Source organism: Cavia porcellus, unplaced genomic scaffold, assembly GCF_034190915.1.
Source record: "Cavia porcellus strain 051 isolate PalLab524CR breed Dunkin Hartley unplaced genomic scaffold, mCavPor4.1 scaffold_5, whole genome shotgun sequence".
NCBI lineage: Eukaryota > Metazoa > Chordata > Mammalia > Rodentia > Caviidae > Cavia > Cavia porcellus.
In genome coordinates this window covers 24,791,246-24,812,880 of record NW_026947488.1, presented here as the reverse complement: position 1 = coordinate 24,812,880, position 21,635 = coordinate 24,791,246, and the positions used below count along the sequence as shown (strand labels likewise).

At 39.8% G+C, this 21,635-nt stretch overlaps 1 protein-coding gene and 1 non-coding gene across 5 annotated transcripts in view; one reads left to right on the top strand and one right to left on the bottom strand.

Annotated features, from left to right (window-relative positions):
* Ndrg3 (NDRG family member 3) overlaps window positions 1-21,635 on the bottom strand; it is a 71,360-nt gene that overhangs the window by 30,668 nt on the left and 19,057 nt on the right. For 2 of the 4 annotated variants that reach the window (XM_003467636.5, XM_005002762.4), the window contains exons 2-3: window positions 20,264-20,365; window positions 7,143-7,178 (exon numbers count right to left, since the gene is read on the bottom strand). In XM_003467636.5, coding sequence (XP_003467684.1) covers window positions 7,143-7,178; window positions 20,264-20,320 — 93 coding nt within the window. In that variant the 5' untranslated portion in view covers window positions 20,321-20,365. The remainder of the gene's footprint in view (window positions 1-7,142; window positions 7,179-20,263; window positions 20,366-21,635) is intronic. The other 2 variants (XM_063248399.1, XM_063248400.1) reach the window with 1 other exon arrangement.
* On the top strand, window positions 18,139-18,263 carry LOC111756219 (small nucleolar RNA SNORA11). Its single transcript, XR_002790693.1, has one exon. It is a non-coding gene; the product is annotated as a small nucleolar RNA SNORA11 (small nucleolar RNA).

The window sequence follows — 21,635 nt, the reverse complement described above, 5'->3', positions numbered from 1 at the left end:
GGAGTATAAGTATTAACACAGAAAAGCTTGAAAATAATATAGTGCTAAATAACAGCAATATGCAGGAGGTTGTGTATGTGATTATCACAGATATTTTCAAAAGCAACATTGTAGACCATATGTACATATTCACACAAAGTGTGAAATGCTGGGAGAAGGGATAGACATCAACTTCAGGACTTGGTTTTCCTTCTGAGAGGGCACAGATTCTGAAAGAAAACTCAAGATGGCTTCCCTGTCTCTCAGACCTGTCTCCTGACGTAATAGGGGGAAAGGGAGAAGCTCATGCCACAGAAATTGATGATTCTGGAGAATTCAAATTTCCCACAGAGCAACCAACAACTTGTTACCCTGACAATACACCCCTAGAGCTCTCTCCTTTGGTCACACCCAAACCTTTCATGCAGTCCTGCTTTTAAATATTCTAGTATGGACTTAGCTGTGCCACTGAGAACTGAAAAGAACATGAGTTTATACCATGGCCTCAAACAGAGGACCTCCCAGGGCCAGGTAGTTAACGCCTGTTACGCTTGTTTGTGTGTGTGTGTGTGTGTGTGTGTGTGTGTGTGCGTGTGTCTGTGTACAGGAAGGCGGTGAGGACAGTGTGCCATCAGGGAAGGTAAAGAGGAAGACGATGGAAACAAAGGGACGTAGGATAGATGAGGTAAAGAGAAACCTTCTAACGTAGGTAAGGAATGCCAGCACTCTGGGAGGCTAAGGCAGAAGGATCACTAGTTTGAGCCCAGCTTGGGCACTAAAACTCTGTTTCAGAATTTAAAATAAGTAAATAAATACAAATTTAAAAGGGGGGTGGTTCTGGGGATGTAGTCCCATATAAAAACCCTGGAAACAAGGAGAAAAGAAGAAAAAAGAAAAGAAAGTTAGACTGGAAAAGCAATTATTTGTCATTATTAATAATCTGGATGAAATGAGAGTTAAAATTGGCTCCTTACAAAAATCTCAAGTTTTTATTTAGAGAGATTTCATTCTCTACCTCCACATGGTACGCCTTCAATCATGTAACACAAACAGACCAAAGAGCCACAGGCCTTAGACACCATTTATTACCTCTGAAGCCTTGGCTAGTTGTCGACATAAAGTTCCTCTCCATTTTCAAAGTACATGAGCGCAAATGTTCCGAGCAGAATAAAGAATGAAGCGCAAGGAGGTACTCACCCTTGCAAGGACTGGTGTACACATCCTTCAGAATTATATATATGAATGGCTTGAAATAAACTACCTCTGAGGATGAGGTGAGGAAACCCTGGCCAGCTCAAAGCTCAGGCCCCTTGAGGGAACCAGAGAGCTGCTACCATCGTCCTGCCTTGGTCACCTACCATCTGCCTGACAGGCTCCTCCTCCGCTTTCAGCATTCTGACCCCAACATTCCAGACTGAGATCTCACAATGAGAATGTGTGCTCAAGAGGCACAACCCAGTGTGGTACCTCACTGGCTCTGGATACCATAGGGCTGTGCACTGTGTGAATATGATTCCTTTACTCTTCAAGCTTAAAAAAACTGAAATCATACAGGTCCCTGACATACTGCTCACTCCTGAACTGCCTCTTCCTCTCAATGAAAGATGCAGAGTCTTAATCAGAGTTTTTAAAGAATGTACAGTTTAGGGGGCATGGTGGCACATGCCTTAATCCCAGTACATGGGAGGCAGCTGAAGGTTGATCAGTGCCACTTTGGGGCCAGCCAGGGCTACATCTAGACCCTGTTTTAACAGCAAAAGTAGAAGACCCAGTGGCTAATCCCTAGTACTGTAGGGGGGATACTGTAATTATTAAGAAACAATTTTTACCACTTTCTTCAGTCCTCCCCTTTAACTGTGTCATTACTAACACAACACATTTCAGTGTCCTTTATCTCTAAACTCTGTTACATTATCATTCTATAGCTGTTACTACTTCTTCCCTTCACCAGCCAGTCTAAAATAATTTAGGTAAATGTGTAAGATAGCAGACTCTAAGAAGTATAAAAAATTCTACTAATGTGTAATTTCATTGTTTCTCATAGTGGGCAGGGTATAGTATGAATCTATGGTATAGTTTTCATTATTTTTGTAGATTTTTTTTAGACAAGGTCTCACTGTGTAATTCAGGCTTGCCTTGAGTTCATTCACTACATAGTCCAGGCTAGCTTCAAACCTCCTGATTCAGCCTCTCAAGTGCTGGGATTACAGGTGTGCACCGCACATCTAGCACTACTTTTCAATATTATGTAAGAATCTTTTTTTTTTTTTTTTTTTTTTTTTTTTAGTTTTGGAAATCAAACCCAAGACCTTTCACATGCTAGCAAAGCACTGAACTACACTTGAGGGCAATGTATAGAATTTTTGATATAGGCCAGGAATTTAGCTCAGTGGGGCAAGTGCCTGCCTGACAAGCACAAGGCCATGAGTTCTATCCCTGGTACCAAAAAAAATTTTTTTTGATATATTATCAATCAATAATAAATACTTTGCCCAATGTAGAAGCAAAAGTTCATTGGCATAATCTCACTTAAATCTCATAGTAAAAGAATTCACTAATTACTCAGCTTTCTGCCTATCAAATCACATTTCGCTTTTTCAAGTTTTATAATACTGAATGTACTCTCAACTTTCTCCTATCTTAGCTCTTACAAAATCTTATAGCCTAGATCAATCAACACTTTGATTTGCTTTTATTTTTCAACAACCACAACTCTCAGCCTTCTTACAAATTTTCACTTGAAAACTCTTGTTTCAATATTTAACTTAAAATTTGTCTTTTCCTCTTTCAAAACCAACTCTAGTACCTTCTTTACATAGCTTCAGTTAACAATAAGGAGAAAAAGAGTGATTATTCAACTCAGAACACTCTCAGGCCAGTGAGCACTTCAGTGGCGTGCATCTGACCCACACATAGACAAGTGAGCTCTGCTCAACCGATGAGAGTATTCCCTTGGGCTTCCCCTAGAGTTAGGCAAAGATTTCTTACAAGGCGGCTGCTAAGCTGCAATGATGTGAGTTTTGAGTAGAGGGCAACCATTAGTAATGCAATGTGACAGAGGCTTTTGCAAGAGTAAACTCTAGTTACAGGGAAAAAGGAGCAGAGGTTAGGGATGGTGAAAAATAAGGAAAACTTTGGATACAAGATTCTTTGTTTCTCTCTAAATGAGAACAAAGTCTCCTATATCCTTAGAACTTAATGAAAACTACATTGTGAGGCTCTGATTTTTATCATTTAAAAAAAAAGGAAAGAAAAGATTTCAAGGGGAAGAACTGTGTACAAAGGCCGTCAATGAGAAATTAAAAGTACAAAACCGAAGTCAGGAGCAGGTCACCAACAACTTCCATTCTCGGGGAGGGAGCCACATAAAGAGGATATAGGATATGAGCTAGAGGGTAGCCTGGGGCCATACTTCTGCCAGCCTTGAAGATCAGAGGAGAGCCCAAAATTGATTCAGGCCCACTAACATTGAAACAGGTGACTGGTTGGACCCTAGCTCTCTCCCAAATACTTCTCTGTTGGAGGAACTTTCAGGAGAGCCATTTTACCTTACTTTCACTTTCTAAAAATGCCTATTCACAAAGTGATTTGAAAGGGCTTAAAGCTGTTTAAATTCCATTGACGCAACAGTCATACATTTGAAATGTGGTATGAAAGACCAGCCCTCACATCTATAAATCCATCCTCTGAAGAGCAACTGCAACTGAAGAGCCAGCATGAAATTATTCAGCCTTATTCTAGGATCAAGGACATCATCCATTACCAGGCTCTTCTATGGGAATGATATATTCTATCAGACAGCAGCTTTTAAAATCCGTTATAAGAGCCCAGTGTGATGGCACATGCCCATAATCCCAACTCTGGAGGTTGAGGATCATTGCAAATTCCACACTAGGGCTACAAAGTGAGTTCAAGGCCAGCCTGAACTGCATAGTGAGATCTTGACTCAAAAGACAAAAATAAATAAATAAATAAATAAATAAATAAAATCTATCATAATATTCAGGTGGAAGAGGAAGACAATGTGCCAAGATAAATCAAAAGCCTTAAATACACTTCTTCCAAGGACCATCTAAAAGGCTGGGAATTTAGCTCAGTGGTATAAGCACCTGCCTGGCAAGTGTGAGGTTGTGAGTTTGATCCCTGGTATCAAAAAAAAAAAAAAAAAAAAAAAAAAAAAAAATCACCAAGGACCATCTAAGGAAAAAATACAGATAAAATTTATGTATGACAATGTTCAGTGACTTGAATGTATAATAAGACTGCAATCCTAGCACTCTAGGAGGCTGAGGCAGGAGGACTGCAAGTCAAGAGTCCAACCTGGCCTACTTAGCAAGCACTCTAGGAGGCTGAGGCAGGAGGACTGCAAGTCAAGAGTCCAACCTGGCCTACTTAGCAAGATCTTGTCTCAAACCAAATCAAACTTAACGCTGGGAATATAGCTCAATGTAAAAGCCCTGGGTTCAATCTCCAGTACTTCATGGGAGAGGGGAGAAAAGAAAAATTTTAAAATAATGGTACAGCCAGTCAGTCATGGTGGCGCATGCCTGTAATCCCAGCACTTGGAAGGCTGAGGCAGGAGAATCTTTGTGAGTTTGAAACCAGCCTGGGCTACAAAGCTCAAGGCCAGCCTGAACTGTGAGACCCTGTCTCAAAAAGACCAAAAAAAAAAAAAAAAAAAAAGGTACAGTTAAGTCATGGTATTGCCATATGATGAAATAATAGGCATTCATTAAGTATTATTTTTGTGGGTTTTTTTGAACCCAAAATCAAACTCAGGATCTTGCACTTGCCAGGCAGGTGCCATGCTGCTGAGCTATATCCCCGGCCCCTATTTTTATGTGTTTTTAAATGACATGGAAATAAGATTGGGTTGTAATATTAAATCAGAAAAGGGAATACAAAATATACATCTCATAAAGCAGCTTTATAAATAAAACTGCATTTTAATAAATGTTTTATTTTTTTCTTTTTGCGTTTTTTTTTTTTTGGTCTTTTTTGTTTTTATCAGTACCAGGGATCGAACTCACGACTGCCTGCTTGCAAGGCAGGCGCTTATGCCGCTGAGCTAAATCCCCAGCCCCTTATTTTTGTCTTTTTGAGAGAGGGTTTCACTATGCAGTTCTGGCTGGTCTTGAACTCACTGTGGAGCCTAGACTGGCTTCAAACTCAAAGTGATCCTCCTGCCTCAGCACCCCAAGTGGTTGGTGTTGCTGGCATGCACCTCAATGCCTAGCTTTAATAAAAGAATTTCAAACTAAATACATATATCAACATACTAACATGGTGGACTCTGGGTTACAGGACTATGAATTTTCTCTAGCTACTTTATAATTCTCTATGCTTACCAAATATTCAGTATACACTCTCGATAACCAGAACGAGAAAGTAAAAACTGGAAATAAAAATGTTTATCTTTAGGTAGCAGAGTTATAGGGAACCTTTATTTTTATGCTTTTCTGATATTTTTATGCTTTTTTTTTCAGTCACAAAGTGTTACTATTTGTTTCTTTGTTTGGTAGCAGGGATTAAACCCAGTCTCTACTGTTGAGCTATGTCCCCAGTCCAATGCAAATATTTCTTAGAGGAATATATTATAATTACAGAAATGCTACAGCATGTGCCCAAGTTCTAATTTCAAACTTCTAAGCAGTCTCACGAGGAAAGGAATAGCCTACTATACTTAACACAGAATGCGTTATTTGAAAATAACTATTTGTCTGCAGTTGTTCAGGATGGCTGAATATTGGAAGCAAGAAATTTGGTTTCCAGCACTCTCCTCTCCTGCTTGTCCTGAGTCTACTTCATGCCACTGCCATGGCATCTTGTTTTTTTTTTTTTTTTTTTTTTGTCTTTTTGCTTTTTATGGGTACTGGGGATCGAACTCACGATTGCCTGCTTGCAAGGCAGGCGCTTATGTCGCTGAGCTAAATCCCCAGCCCCTGCCATGACATCTTAACCCAAAGTGGGAAGGCCAAACTGCCTAAATTTACATGGTTCCCATATCCATATGTTCATTCCTTTTTTTTTTTTTTTTTTGAGACAAGGTCTCACTTTGTAGTTCAGGCTAACCTTGAACTCACTATGTAGCCTCAGGCTAATCTCAAACTTCTGAGTGCTAAGATTACAGTCATGTGCCACAATACCTGGGTCTTCCCATTTCTTTCGGGACCAGTTAATAGATAACTGAATAGAGAATTCCTGGTTTATTTTATTGATTTTCAAAATGGCTATAGAGTTACAAGCAAAAGTGGATTAGGAAGAACAGTATCACTTAAGAAGATACTAATGAGCCAGGTTGAATTTTATATTTCCAAACACAAAGGCAAGAAAAATATTTTCCTGTTGAGAAGTTTACCTCCAAACTCTCTAGCCTCATTTGGGCATGATGGCACACCTCTGTAATCCCAACACTTGGGAGACTGAGGCAGGAGGCTTGCTGTGAGTCCCAAGCCAGAACTCTGTCTCCAGGCCCTGTCTCGAAAACAGAAACAACCAACTATCCATTCTCTACCTTCTCTGTAGTCGTGGCAACCTTCCACCTGCAAGTCGTGACAAATGAGATTTCCAAATTCATTTAAGGAAAGAAAATAGGGGAAGGGCAGATTAGGGCACTGGAGATCAAACCGAGAAACTCTGCACTGAGCTGTATTCCCAGTGCTTTCTAAATTTTTTTTTTTTTTTTAAATTTTGAGATAGGGTCTTGCTAAATTGCCTAAGTGGGGCTTCAAGTTGTGATCTTCCTGCCTTAGCTTTCCAGAGTGCCAGAATTAGAGGTGTATGCCAATGTACTTGGCTCCTAGTCCACTTATTAAATTCTTATTTTGAGATGATGTCTTGATAAGTTGACCAGGCTGGGTTCAAACTTGTGATCCTCCTGCCATAGCCTCCTGGAGCACTGAGATTACAAAGAAGCAACACCATGTCTGGCAAGGAAATGAGACCTTAATAAAAAAAAAAGACAACTCAACCTACTCATCTATAGTCATAAAGCAGGTACCAGGCAATTTTTCAACATGAGAACAAATCATTTTAAATAAATCAAAACAACACTAAGGAGTCATGATTAGCTATGGTAAGAGATCCACTTCTACAAGACTCCCACTACATCTCTGCAGAGATCCTGTACAGAGGAGCCCCTTTGGTGTTTGTACAGTCCTTACCTGACAGTCAAAGTCCTGGAAGTTTCGTGTCCCATTCTGTCAACAGAAGGCAGAAAACACAGTCAGTTGCCCTGTGTGGTTTTCCCAAATTTGCAGCAAATTCATTTCACAGTGAAGCAGTGCAGGCGCAACCTCTTGATTGCCATTAAACTACAATCATTCTCAAAAGGCTTCCGAGGCAGAATGAGTTACTGACATGTTAATACAGGCTACATCATCAGAGGTGAGATTACACTCTGGTGGGCTTCATTTGAAAATAAAGGGAGGGAACCTAGTATCTTAAGAAAGCTTGTATCTTTGAACCTCCCTACTGAAGGAGAACAGTGAAAACGTATGGGAAGAAAATAAAATGTGGACCAGAGTCTCACAGTACACCCTCAATATTCAGAAGTAAAGGCACTAGAAGCCAATTCTTACAGAGTAAAGACAGCAGGAGCCAGAATGCTGAGATCTGGGAATTAAAAGAAGGCTATAAAAGAAGACAAAGCTATGGATGGATCAGCAAAGGAAAACATGACACCTAAATAAGAAGAAAAGCAGTTCACCAAAGGAGGGAAAGGACAGAATAGGATGCCCCATATAATGGCACATCTGTTGCATCTTATACAACAGGTGACAGAGGACAAAAAAAAAAAAAAAAGACTGCTGGGAGCAGTGGCACACACGTACAATCCCAGCACTGGGGAGGCTGAGGCAAGAGGATCACTGTGAGTTCAAGGCCAGCCTGCGCCACAGCAAACTCAAGGCCAGCCTGAACTACAGTGAGATCTTGTCTCAAAAAGACAAAAATCACTGCATCATTGTAAAAGTGGATACAAAGCTGGGCATGGTGACACATGTCTATAATCTCAGTACTTGGGAGGCTGAGGCAGGAGAGCTGCTGTTTGAGGCCAGCCTGAACTACACAGCAAGACTCTGTCTCAAAAAAAAAAAAAAAAAAAAAAAAGCATACACAAGACTGGGGATGTAGTTCAATGGTAAAAATGGTAAACCATTTGCCTAGCATGCCCAAGGCCTTGGGTACAGGGCTTTTTTTTTTTTGTTACTGGGGATTGAACTCACGACCTCAAGCTTGCAAGGCCTTGGGTACAATCCCTAAGACTAACTACCATTTTAAAAAAAGCTGAACACAGTCAAAAGATCTAAAGAATATTCACCACTCTCCTGAAAAGAGATTATATGATGGTAATGTTTAACTGAGAAATAAAGTCAATGGTGGTAAGTTTGAGACATTTCTTCAAAAGTATGACACAGAAATACAAAAAAGGTAAGAATCAATATACGTATTTGAGGAAAAAAACAAAACTTCTGACTTGCTTTTTCATCAAGTGTAAGTCCCTTCCTGAAAAGAAATCCTCTCATTATCAGAAACTTTTATTTTTAAACTAAGACAAGACAATTTATTTGAAGGTGGAGAAAAAGAGGAAAGAGAGATGATAGATAGCTACTCTGGACAAGCAGGGAGCCTCCAAAGTGAAATACTCCTAAGAAACTATTTTATCAAGACATTTTTATTATTTTCCGTAACAGCTTTTAGAAGATATGGAGCTACTAGTAAGCAACTTCCCAAGAGCTTCCCCTACAGAGAAGCTCTAGGTATCTGATCCTAAGAGAATATCCATTCCCTTCAAGAAACTCTTAAAACAGTTTTTCCTGACTCCCCTTACGCCTCACTGATGGAAGGACAAAATAAGAGCTTTAACGACAGAGCCTAGTAGTACACATGCCCAAAGAAACAGTATTCCTCAGGAGAACTGGTAGAACCAGCTGGCATGATCTCTAGAACAGTACCATCCCATGTGATCAGCCACATGTACAATTTAAGTTTAAAAATACAGTTTTGCTGTTGCATTTGCCACATTTGGAATGCACATATTACTTGGCAGTTCAGTTGAAGAACACTTTTTTTTTTTTGGTACTGAGGATTGAACTCACGACCTTGCGCTTGCCAGGTAAGTGCTTATGCTGCCAAGCTAAACCCCTGGCCCTGAAGAACACTTATTTAAGCCAGGGCACAGCTCAGCGGCACAGTGGCTACCTGGCAAACACGAGGCTGTGAGTCTGATTCCCAGTACAAAAACAAAACCAAGAAGACAAAAACACAAAAACCAAAAAACCCACTTATTTATTATTATTGATACAGAGTCACAAAATGAACAAATCAACATAAAATAATTAAATGTTGAGAGATTTTTGTTAAGATTTTGGGCTGAAGCCCAAAACTCTATTGCATTCTAGTTTACCATATGGTAAGTCGGGCACAGCAGTCAGCACACCTCTAATTTCAGCACTCTGGAAGACTGAGGAAGTCGGATCACAAATTTGAGCCCAGCAGGCACAATTTAGTGACTTAGTGAGAGACCCTATCTCAAAATGAAAAAGGGGTAGGAATGTGGCTCTAGGTTCAATTTCTAGTACAAAAAAAAAAAAAAAAAAATCATTCTCAGGTGAAAAAATAGGATACAAAATGTCTTTATAATTTGATCTCAACTACATCAAAATATGCACTAAACAAAAACATTAAAACTTAATTTTAGCAGTTATTTTGTATAAAGATTGAGTGATTATAATTTCCTTTATACTTTTCTATAACAAACATGTGTTTCCCCATCTATAATTAGAAAGCTAGACCAAAAAAGGTTTGGTACAGCCGTTTAAAAAAAGATGTTTGCAACTTAATACTTTTTGCTTTTGTTTGTTTGTTTGTTTTTGGTTGTTGTTTTTGAGAGAGGGTCTCAATATATAGTACAGGGTGGCAGCACCAAGCTGCCTTAGCCTCATAAGTGCTAGGATTACAAATATGTGCCACAACACCAGGCTTGCAATTTCTTTCTTTTTTTTTTTTTTTTTTTTTCTGTCTTTTTCGTTTTTATCGGTACCAGAGATCTAACTCACCACCCCACACTTGCAAGGCAGGGGCTTATGCCGCTGAGCTAACCCCCAGGCTTGCAATTTAATACTTTGTAACATAACAGTCACTTAACTTTCTGAGGAATGATTTATAATCATGTCAAAATAGATCACATTAGGGCTTCAAGCTAACAGATTCTCAGAGGTTTCTCAAGAGATTATTTTAGAAAGATTAAAAAAAAATCACTCTAATGTGAACTAAAATTGCATATGGAATATAGAGCCACAAATTTTGATGAGCTCTTTGGGAAGCAGATGTCACTTTATGCATGATTTCCTCTCCCTCATAATCATGTGATCATAGCCATGAGGCACTTTTTGAGGCAAGAATCTCTGAAATGAGTGCAAAGAGAAATGCCAAACCAGAAATAGGCAGTTCCTTTCACAAGGCAGCTATCTTGCTTCTCCAGTATCTAGCAAAAAAAGCTACATGACCTGACCCAATGTAGGGGTAAAAGGGGCTGTTAAGTGGGAGGAAGACTGTATAACACTTGTTTCCTTGGAATTTTTTTTTTTTTTTAAGAGACGTCAGGCCCTCTTGAAAAATGTTTTCCAGTGATCAACTTGGAAAACCGACACAAGTGGGTCTGTTTAACAGTGCCTGGCATCCACACACTCTTCTCTGAAAGGAGATCATTATTTGGCCCTGACTCAACTGTAGTTACCAGGCTACATTCTCTGATCTTACTGAAATTCACTACTACTCACTGGGTACACTTTGGGAAGCTGAGGTTTCCTGTGGCCCCTGACCTTGATGCTTGTGTGTCTGTGATGTTTAAGGCATATGCTTCCCCTCTAATAAAACCAGAAATTACAAACTGTGAGTGCTTTCTTCTTTCTCTTTTTGTACATAACCATTAATTCCACATTCAGAGATTTTAAAGTCTGCACCAAGCAGACTTTTTTAAAAAGCAGAAAAGAATCCGTGAACAAATAACAATTTGGAGGAAGAGCAAAAAAAAAGATAATTTATTTAGGAAAAAGATTAACTATTACTAAAAGATACTGTCAAAAAAATAAAAAAAATTAAAAGATACTGTCAAGGGACAGCCTCTAGTGAAGCCAAATTGCCATGTGTAGAAGATAAACAAAGCAGCTTAAAAAGGTAAATTAAGGGCTGGGGAAGGAATTCAGTGGTGCAGCATCTGTCTAGCAAGTGTGAAGCCCTGAGTTCAGTTGCCCAGGGTGTGTGTGTGTGGGTGGGGGGGGGTGTTGAGAGAAATTACAAGCCTAGAAATTAAGGAAGCATTACAAATCAATGAAGGAAGAAAGGTATGTAAAGCAAACAAAAAGATGGGAGGGAGGAACAAGTAATCACTAGGGAGGAAAGAGATCAACAAGTTTTGAAAGATGGAAGGCAATAAATATAATGTAAAGAGGATGACAATTAAAACTTAGGACCAGCTAACCACAGGAAAAAATATGAAATGAATCGACCTGTTCTGTGAATTTACAGTAGAGGTCAGTGTCTGACTCACCACACTATATTTAGTCCTGACACTCAGCAAAAATAATATCACTTTGGAGAGGCCATGAATACTTCAAAAGAGGGATGTTTGATTCAGTAAGACATTGAGTACCAAAGAGAAGAGGAACTAAAGTGGGGGGAAACAAGTTGTTACAACAGTAAAGATTTTAGAAATGGGCTGATTTTTTTTTTTTTTTTTTAAAATGAGGTCTCACTGTGTAGGTTAGGCTGGGCTTGAACTCACTATGTAGCCCAGGCTGGCATCAAACTCATGAAAATCCTTCTGCCTCAGCTTCCTGAGTGCTGAGATTATAGGTATGCCCAACCACGCCCAGTTAAATTTTTATTTTGAGAAAGAATTCTGTTGAATTGTTTAGGCTGGCCTTGAAGTTAAATTCCTCCTGCCTCAGACTCCAAGTAGCTGGGATTACAGGTATGTACCACTAGGCCCCACTCCAGTTGATCTTTAATAGTAAAGATTAACATTATCAATTAACATAAATGAGTTGTCAGTGCCTTACAATCATCAGTAAATCATTTTAAAGGAGAAATACGTTCAAGTTAATACCCAGCAACAAGTGAAAACTTGTGTGTGTGTGCGTTTCCCAAGTGTGGTGGTGTAGCCTATAATTCTAGCACTTGGGAAGCTAAGGCAGGAGGATCACCACAAGTTCCAGGCCAGCCTGAGCTACATGGTGAGTGCAAGGACAGCCTACACTACATAGGAAACCGTGTCTCAAAACAAAAAACAAAACAAAAGAAACATATTTCCTATCCAGGAATGGTGATCCACAACTGTGGATCTTCTTAGCACTCTGAAGGCTGAGGGACAAGGATCACAATTTCAAGGCCAGCCTGGGCTATATACGGAGACATTGAACCAAAAAATAAAAACAGGAAAAGGAAAAAACAAAACCAAACCAAGCAAACAAAATGAGATAAAACCCCCAGAAAATAAAAAATAAAAATTCCAGAAAACAGGATTCCTAAAGAATTTTACTCCTCACTTTGGTTTTTTTTTTTTGTACTGGGGATTGAACTCATGACCTTGCATTTGCCGGGTAGGTACTTATGCTGCTGAGCTATACATCCCCAGTCCCAAAGAACTTCATAAAGCAGTTAAATATTTCTATAAAAGTATCCACAATCAGATAATCACCTACAGACTGCTAAAAAGGTACAATTTCAACTCTAAAATAAATGTCAACACTAACACAGTATTAGGCTTTTGTTAGAAGTCACTAATCTTTGCATTAAAAACTCCCTGAGTACCTTGATAAATGGTGGGTATTTCTTTTTTTTGTTTTGTTTTGTTTTGTTTTTTTATCGGTACCAGGGATCAAACTCACGACTGCCTGCTTGCAAGGCAGGTGCTTATGCCGCTGAGCTAAATCCCCAGCCCCATAGTGGGTATTTCTTACCACCTCTTGTTTCTCTTTTTTTTTTTTAAACTCAGGACCTCGCACTTGTTCGGCAGGTGCTAAACCACTTGAGCTATATCTCCAGCCCTACATCACATGGTCTGTCACAATGGCATCCTTATTTGCTTGGTTGTGCTCGCTCTGGTAGCACATATACTAAAATCTTAATTGCTTGGTAACATGCTTCCACCCCAGTCCCATTTAGGTCATTCTGACAATAGATGTGACAATCACCTCTAAGCACATTGTAGTCCACCCCCTATGTAGCATTTTGCAAATATCCTCTGATGAAAATGTCAATAAATCTGTTGTTAATTATAAATATTGCTATAACTCTGTGGTTTGGGGGATTGAACCCAAGACCTCCTGCAAGTCCTCAGGCAGGTATGCTACCACTGAGCTAGGTTCTTTAGTTTCATTTTTTTAAGTGACCTTGGCACAAATCCTTCAGTCTCTGCTATCCTGCAGATTACAAGAAATGCTGATCCCAAGTAATATCCTCCTCCCATTTCTCTGCTTTCATGTCTGGTCATTAGTAAGGGAAGCCTTAAGTGGCACTTTGGTTTCCCTCACTTTTTCTGTAACAACCAAAATAAAGTAACTTGTTTCTAGTCTGTCCACTAAAGGTATTTATTCCTTTTCCTGCTTTTTTTCTCAATTTTTCAGAAGCTTATTGTGACCTACTTGTTTTTTTACAACTGGCTTTCATCAGATTTGGTTGTACCTAAACAGTGACAGAGGAAGGACGGGAAAATGAATGAAGCATGGTCAGCTCCCTGCTTGTTCCTAGCCTGCTGAGTGAGGAAGCTGGAACAAGCAACAGTAAGAGACAGTATGGGGGAAGGGCCCTAAACCTCTGAAAGAGAACAAAGTCAATGTAGGTTCTAGTCCTGGCTCTACCACCTATCAGACTCTAGCTTTGGACAAATCACCTAACTTTTGTAAGCCTCACTACAAAGTGGAGCCTCATCTTAAAAATGCCTTCACTACTTTTAAGAGGTTAGGAGATCTCCCAGAATGGTTAAACCTACTCTAAGAATGGCTCGATGCTATTTTAAACAATTCATTTATACATCTATGCAATTTCTATCTTCAAACAAGTACTGGTGGTTGCTTCTTTTCATCACTGGAGCCAAAATAAGCAGGCAAAATCACCCACTTCTTGACAATTCTGAGCTGTAGACAAAATTATAGGCATACTAAAATAAAATGGGAAAAATACCAACAAATGACAAGAGACAAGTTAACACAGGTCTCACTTAAAGCTATATTAAGAATGTTTCCTTAGTCATCTCAGGACAAATTTCTCTGCAATAGTTTGGGTCTAGACCTCCTATAGATTTCTGAAGCCTGCAAGGGTACAGCAGGATCTTTGGCTAACAATGTATTTACAAGGATAATGGACAGAAAGGTGGGGCAAAATAATATATATCTCTAGGTTTCTCCTTTAAAGAGACAAGCCATTCCATAGAAGTCATGCCAAAACAGGGTCAGCACAGTGGGCAAGTCTCAGTGGTAAAGTCTTTTGTTTGTTTGGGTATTTTTTGTCTGTCTGTTTGTTTTTTGGAATGGAGAATCAAACTCAGAACCTTGCACTTGGTCAGGCAGGTGCTTGTTGTTGAACTATATCCGTGGCCCTTTTTTGAACTGGAAATCAAACTCACAACCTAGCACTGGCCAAGCAGGCACTGTGCCACTAAAGTCTCAAGGTTTTAAGAGTAGAAAATGTTTGGGTTTCAGTTCCATCTCTGCCACTCTCAGACAGGGATCAGCCTTTTAGTAAGGTTTTTCATCTGCCAAGTGAAGAATAATACTACCTACTTCAAAGGGATACTCTGAGAATTAATAAAGAAATGTATGTGAGACATGTGGCACATAAAAGGTGTTTAATAAACAAGTAATAGCAGAATAGGCATAAAAAGAAAGAAAACAAAAATCACTACCAAACTCTTCAGTATCTATTCCTATTTAACTTTTTTTTTGTCTTTTTCCTTTTTATCGGTACTGGGGATCGAACTCGACTGCCTGCTTGCAAGGCAGGCGCTTATGCCGCTGAGCTAAATCCCCAGCCCCTCCTATTTAACTTTTAAGGCTTTTCTCTTATGTCAATGGTTCTCATCAACATCTGGAGATATTTTAGTAGCTACCACCAGAAGTGCTCCTAGAGAGGAGAAAGCCAAGGATGCTACAAAATATCCTACAATGCAAGGGAACAGTGTCCCACAAAAATTATAGTGGCACACATTTGTAATCTCAGCACTTGGGAAGCTGAGGCAAGAGGATTACTGCGAGTTCAAGGTCAGTCTGGGGTTACATGTCTCAAAAATAAAAAAATATGTGGTGTCCAGGGATATTGCTCAGTGGCCTGGCAAACACAAGATTCTGAGTTCAATTCCTGATTCAAAAAAAAAGGGGGGGGGGCTGGGGATTTAGCACAGCGGCATAAGCGCCTGCCTCGCAAGTGCGCAGTCGTGAGTTTAATCCCCGGTACTACAAAAAAAAACATATATATATATATATATATATGGCCTAAAACATCAAAAAAGACTAAGAAATCCTACCACATAGCAAGCACTCTTTGATACTCATCTGAGAAAGCTACTTTCCTTTCTTAGTTTACTTATCAGCAATATGAGATAAATTTACCTCTGCCCCTACCTCATTAACATGTAAGGAGAATCAAATGAAATAATGGATGAGAGGCATTTTCCTTATTATACATTTTATAACAAATGAAAAGCTGGGCAATAACAGTAGCATTCACATACTGAGGACAGTGGACAGCTAGTGGAGTGTAATTCTTTGTGTGGGAATGCCACCATCTAAGGAGGCCTCTTGTCTACTAGTTTAACTAGAATACGGAAAGTTCTCATGAACAGTGCTAGGACAGGAGTATGTCTAAGGGAAAGAGAGGAACAAGATGCAGTGTGGGAAGCTGGTGGGTACAGCACAGCTTCAGCAAGGAGCTGACAGATGTTACGAAATGAGACATTGCTTGGGATCTGTCTACTTGAGCTGCCATAACAAAATAATATACCCCGGCGGGCCTAAAAGACACAGACACGTATCTTCCATTATCCTGAAAGCTGGTAAGCTCAACATCAAGATTCTAGCAGAGGGGCTGGGGATTTAGCTCAGCGGCATAAGCGCCTGCCTTGCAGGCAGGCAGTCCTGAGTTCGATCCCTGGTACCCATAAAAACGAAAAAGAAATAAAAAAGAAAAAAAGATTGTAGCAGAGCGTGGCAGTGCTCTTCCTGGCTTACAGACAGCTGCCTTCTCCTGCGTCCTCCTGTGGTAGTAGGGACGGGCAACCAACCCTGCTGTATTAGGCTCTGCTTTTATGAACTTATTGCACTTTAATCACTTCTTCTTCTTCTTTTTTTTTTTTTTTGTCTTTTTCTTTTATATCCGTACTGGGGATCAAACTCATGACTGCCTGCTTGCAAGGCAGGCGCTTATGCCGCTGAGCTAAATCCCCAGCCCCAACTTTAATCACTGCTACAAAGGCTCTATCTCCACAAGGTCTCATTGCAGGGCATAGGGCTTTGACACAAATGGGGAGGGAGGATGCAATTCAGTCCATAATATTCAGTTATACATAAGACACAGTCCAACATCTCAGAGAGGAGGCTCAAACATTAACTTGGTTCTTTTCATGGGAACAACCACTAATCCTTCCTTTTCCAGCTGCCTTCCAGATAATTAACTCTTCCAATTCGTTCATTTAGCACCTTCTCAGGGTCAGGGAAGGACTGTTCCCTTATTTATGATCCAGTCCTCAAATAGCTGAAATCCATCAGTTACAGGTTTCCTATACTGGGTAATCAGAATTACTTTAGATCCACTTCTTACCCTTGAAACAATTTTTTTTTTTCTTTTTTAAAAGCTTAAGCAACATAGGTATGTGGCATGCCTATACTGGAGCTACTTAGGAGGCTGAGGCAGGAAGATAAATTATTCAAGGTGAGCCTGAGATACTTAACAAGACCTTGTCTCAAAAAAATAAAAAAGGCTGGGGGTCAGTGGTAGAGCACTTGAACTCTGGGTTCAATTTCCAGTACTGTGGAAAAATAAAAGGCTTAATCTCACCCTACACTAATTTAGTTAGACATCAGTTAATTTACAAGGCAGGTGAGAGTAGGCAGTTTAGCTTCAGGAAGGAACCTAGCCTAAGCCTGATCAGAATCAGCTGAAGCATTGTTTTTTTTTTCGTCTTTTTTTTTTTAATTTTTTTTTTTGTCTTTTTCATTTTTATCAGTACCGGGGATTGAACTCATGACCGCCTGCTTGCAAGGCAGGTGCTTATGCCACTGAGCTAAATCCCCAGCCCCTTTTTTTTTGTCTTTTTGAGACAGGGTCTCACTATGCAGTTCACGCTGGTCTTGAGCTCACTTTGTAGTCCAGGCTGGTCTCGAACTCGAAACAATCCTCCTGCCTCAGCCTCCCAAATGCTGGGATTACAGGCGTGAGCCACCATGCCCGGCTTTGAAGCACTGTTTAAAAATACAGATTCCTGGGTCCCACTCCATATCAACTAAATCAGAATGGAAGCGGAAGCGGGGCCAGGACACATACACGGCCTCTGTGGTCCACAGTTCTCAACTCTGGCTTGGCACTGGAAATTAGCTGTCTTGTAAACATTCATTTCTGCAGCTCTGCGCCAGGTTTTCAGATGTAGATTTTGTCCTTTCTCCTCTTCATGGCACATTATTTTTGGGAATAGCCCTTCACATAAACAAAAAGATGATGCTTCAAAGAGGAAGTTTTCTGAAAACATGAGGAAAATCAGCAAAATAAAAAGTGCAATTTAGCTCATCAGCATAAGTGCCTGCCTTGCAAGCAGGCAGTTGTGAGTTCGATCCCTGGTACCGATAAAAACAAAAAAGACCAAAAAAAAAAAAAAAAAAAAAAAAAGTGCAGCTTGCCAAAGGAGCAGGAAGTTTTGTGAGAGATGCAGGAAGAGACAGTAATAGAGATGACGAAGTCACAGGGATAAAAATTGGGCTGGCAGAACTCAACAGCAAAATAGTAAACACAGAGAAGTCAGCAGACCTGGAAGTTGTGAAAGGCTTAGTTGAGCAGAAAAAGATAATATGCAATAGCATCTCCTGGTGCCTTCGGCCCCCCCACCTTATCCATCAAGTTTTTCCTAGAAGCCGTGGACTCACGCACAACAACAATACAAGAATATTTTATGGGGTGTGCTCTGAGCAAGTGGCCTGCAGAATGGCTTCTCTGTTTACAACATACCCAACAAGAATCTAGGCTCTGACAAGGGGCACAAAACTCATGCCCTCCTTCTCAGCAAATGTCCTACACATGTATTCCATTCACTTCCACATACCTTCTGGATAATACTAATGTGACAAAGCTCAGTAATGGGGGAAAGCGATGGCATTTAGTGGGAGAGATGCACATTTTGAGTATATCCATAGGTGATCTGTTGGTAATTCTAGAAGTAAAGACTTTGAATTTCTATTTTCAATAAATTTTTAAAAAGAAAAAGAAGGGGCTGGAGATATAGCTCAGCGGCATGAGCGCCTGCCTTGCAAGTAGGCAGTTGTGAGTTCGACTGATCCCTGGTACCAATAAAAACGAAAAAGACAAAAAAAAAAAAAAAAAAAAAGAATATTTTAATAGGGGGAAATGATAAAGCCGAAAGAATGGGGTATAAAAGAAGGAATTCTCAACACATTGGCTGAACAGGGGGCTGGGGATTTAGCTCAGCGGCATAAGCGCCTGCCTTGTAAGCAGGCAGTCGTGAGTTCGATCCCTGGTACCGATAAAAAGGAAAAAGGAAAAAGACAAAAAAAACAAAAACACATTGGCTGAACAGAGAGAGACAAAAGAGATCAGCTTGTCTAACTTTTTGATATCTTATGTCACACCACCCTAGTTACTGAGTCCTGGGGGCTGTCAATTATTGCTACTCATCTTTTTTTTTTTTTTTTTTTGTCTTTTTCCTTTTTATTGGTACCAGGGATCGAACTCACGACTGCTTGCTTACAAGGCAGGCGCTTACGCCGCTGAGCTAAATCCCCAGCCCAATTGCTACTCATCTTAAAGTTCTCTAATACTAACATAAAAATGAAGTATATCATTGAGATCCAGGCATCCTGATGAAAAACATGTTGAAAGAAATGTGATCATGAAATCTAAGAACTTCATGGAGTTTCAGCCTTTGTGCATCACTAGTGATGCATGTTAAATTTTCCTTGTACAAATTGAAAGGTACTTAGATTCTAAGGCAAAAGTCGCTATGGTACTTTCTACTTAACTGTTACATGTTATTTTTTTCCTTAACATCTCTATCAGCAAAATAGGAAAGTCTCAAAATTAACTTGACTAAATTTGACCTATGGAACCAAAAGTAAAGGAACAAAAAGAAGAGGGATGGGTTATGGTATATATATATATATATATATATATATATATATATATTAACCTATCCCTCTTTTATATCATATATATTATATATATAATCACTATATGTCATATATTACATATGTATATATTCATATATAATATATATTATATATTACATATGTATATATTACATAAACTCACTATGTAGCCCAGGCTGGCCTTGAACTCAAGGCAGTCCTCCTGTCTCAGTTTCCTTCACAATGAGCCTAGATTCCTGTTGGGTATAATACCTGCTGGATATTATAGGCATGTGCCACCATGCCTAGATAAGAAATGTAGTTTTAAAAAGTATTCCTTCTGGGCTGGGGATTAAAAGTGCCTGCCTGTGGCTGGTCCGAAGGTAGTGAGTTATCTCAATTGATTGTTCACAGTCAATACAGATTGAACTCCTTGTTCTACTCTTTCCCCCCTTCTCACTACTGCACTTGACTAGTCTTAAAAAAAAAAAAAAAAAAAAGTGCCTGCCTGGCAAGCACAAGTTTGTGAGTCCAATTCCCAGCACCAAAAAAAAAAAAAAAAAAAAAAGTATTCCTTCTATTGAAAATCAAGGACCTGGGGAATTTAGCTCAGCGGCATAAGCACCTGCCTTGCAAGCAGGTGGTCGTGAGTTCGATCCGGTACCGATAAAAATAAAAAAAAAAGAAAGAAAATCAAGCTAAATGTTTTGAGTTAGTTACCATTCAGGTTATATAGAAAATGAACTACAAGCCGGGTGTGGTGGAGGATCGTTGCGAGTTTGAGACCAGCCTGGGCTACAAAGTGAGCTCAAGGCCAGCCTGAACTGCACAGCAAGACCCTGTCTCAAAAAGACAAAAAAAAAAAAAAAAAAAAAAAAAAAAAACCTACAGCAAAAGAAAAGACTTGTCTGTATGGCAATAAAAAGAGTAGTCTTTACCTTATCATTTAGAAGTGGTTTGATCTCTGTGAGCTGTACATCCTGAAGTTCATCCATGAGTACAGATAAGAGCAGAGTTGTCTCAAGAACAAATCAGTAATTCTGAAAAGAGAAGAAGAAGAAGGCTTAAGGCTAGGAATTAGAAACATTTAATAGACACACTCCTCGTTCATTCAAATATCAGAACTTATGCTCATCTCATGCACTGTTCAGTGAGCTAAAGACACAAAGCAGAGGCAGGCAGACTCTACTGCAGCCTCCCTGATTTTTGCCTCCTCTATTCACAGCCTTATACAATCCTCCCACTGAATCCAAGTGGGACCCACGGCTTGTCTTGAACATGAGTACCTGCACAGTTACATGGTCTAATACTTTAAAATCTGTCTTACTGAGAAACACTCTATCCTAGCTTTGAAGAAGCCAGATGACGTGTTATGAGAGAGCCACACAGCAGAGAACTAAGGGCAGCCTCCCACTGAAAGATAGAAAGAAACTGAGACCCTCAGTCTACCAATCTGCAAGGAACCTAATGCTGTCAACAACCACATTACCACAGAGCCAGATCCCTCCCAATGCAGTCAGTGAACGGCGAGCCTGAGTGACACTGTGATGGCATCCTCCCAGAGGATCCAGACAACCTATACCTCAGAGATGATAACTGTGTTTTGTTAGCCCACTAAGTTTGTGGTCATATTTTTATGAAACTACAAATAATTAACACTGTAGTGCTTGCCCTCAAGGACTGTGTAAATCTTAATTACAGAAGATGCTTAGTAAGGAACATTCAGAACTATGCTGCTGGAATCAACAATTTGAAGCACACTGATAATCCTAGCACATGGGAGGCTGAGGCAAGAGGATCACTGTGAGTTCGAGGCCAGCCTCTGCTACATAGTAAGTCCAAGGCCAGACTGAACTACATAGCAAGACCTTGTCTCAACACACACACACACACACACACACACACACACACACACACACACACTATGGAGTAGATTGGGAGCCATAAAAAATTGAAAAGTAATGTTGTAGAATAAGGGCTTGAATTAGGAATGGCAACAGAAATGAAGAGGGAAATGAAACAAGGCCAGCTCACTAAACTTTACTGGAGAATCAGCAGCCTCCAAGATGGCCTTCTATTGAGTCCAATGATCCCTAACTCCTCTGATATTCACATTTGTGTATAATTTTCTACCCAAATAAATCAGGAAGACCCATGAAACAGAATATAGTAGAAGGAACAACATGTGATTTCCTAAGCTACAGCACAAAGGCATTACAATTTCTGCTTCAAGACTACAGTCTTGAACCATAATTTAAGTGCACAAATCCTCACCCACAGAAACCATGAGATAATTCTGTTTTGGGGTTA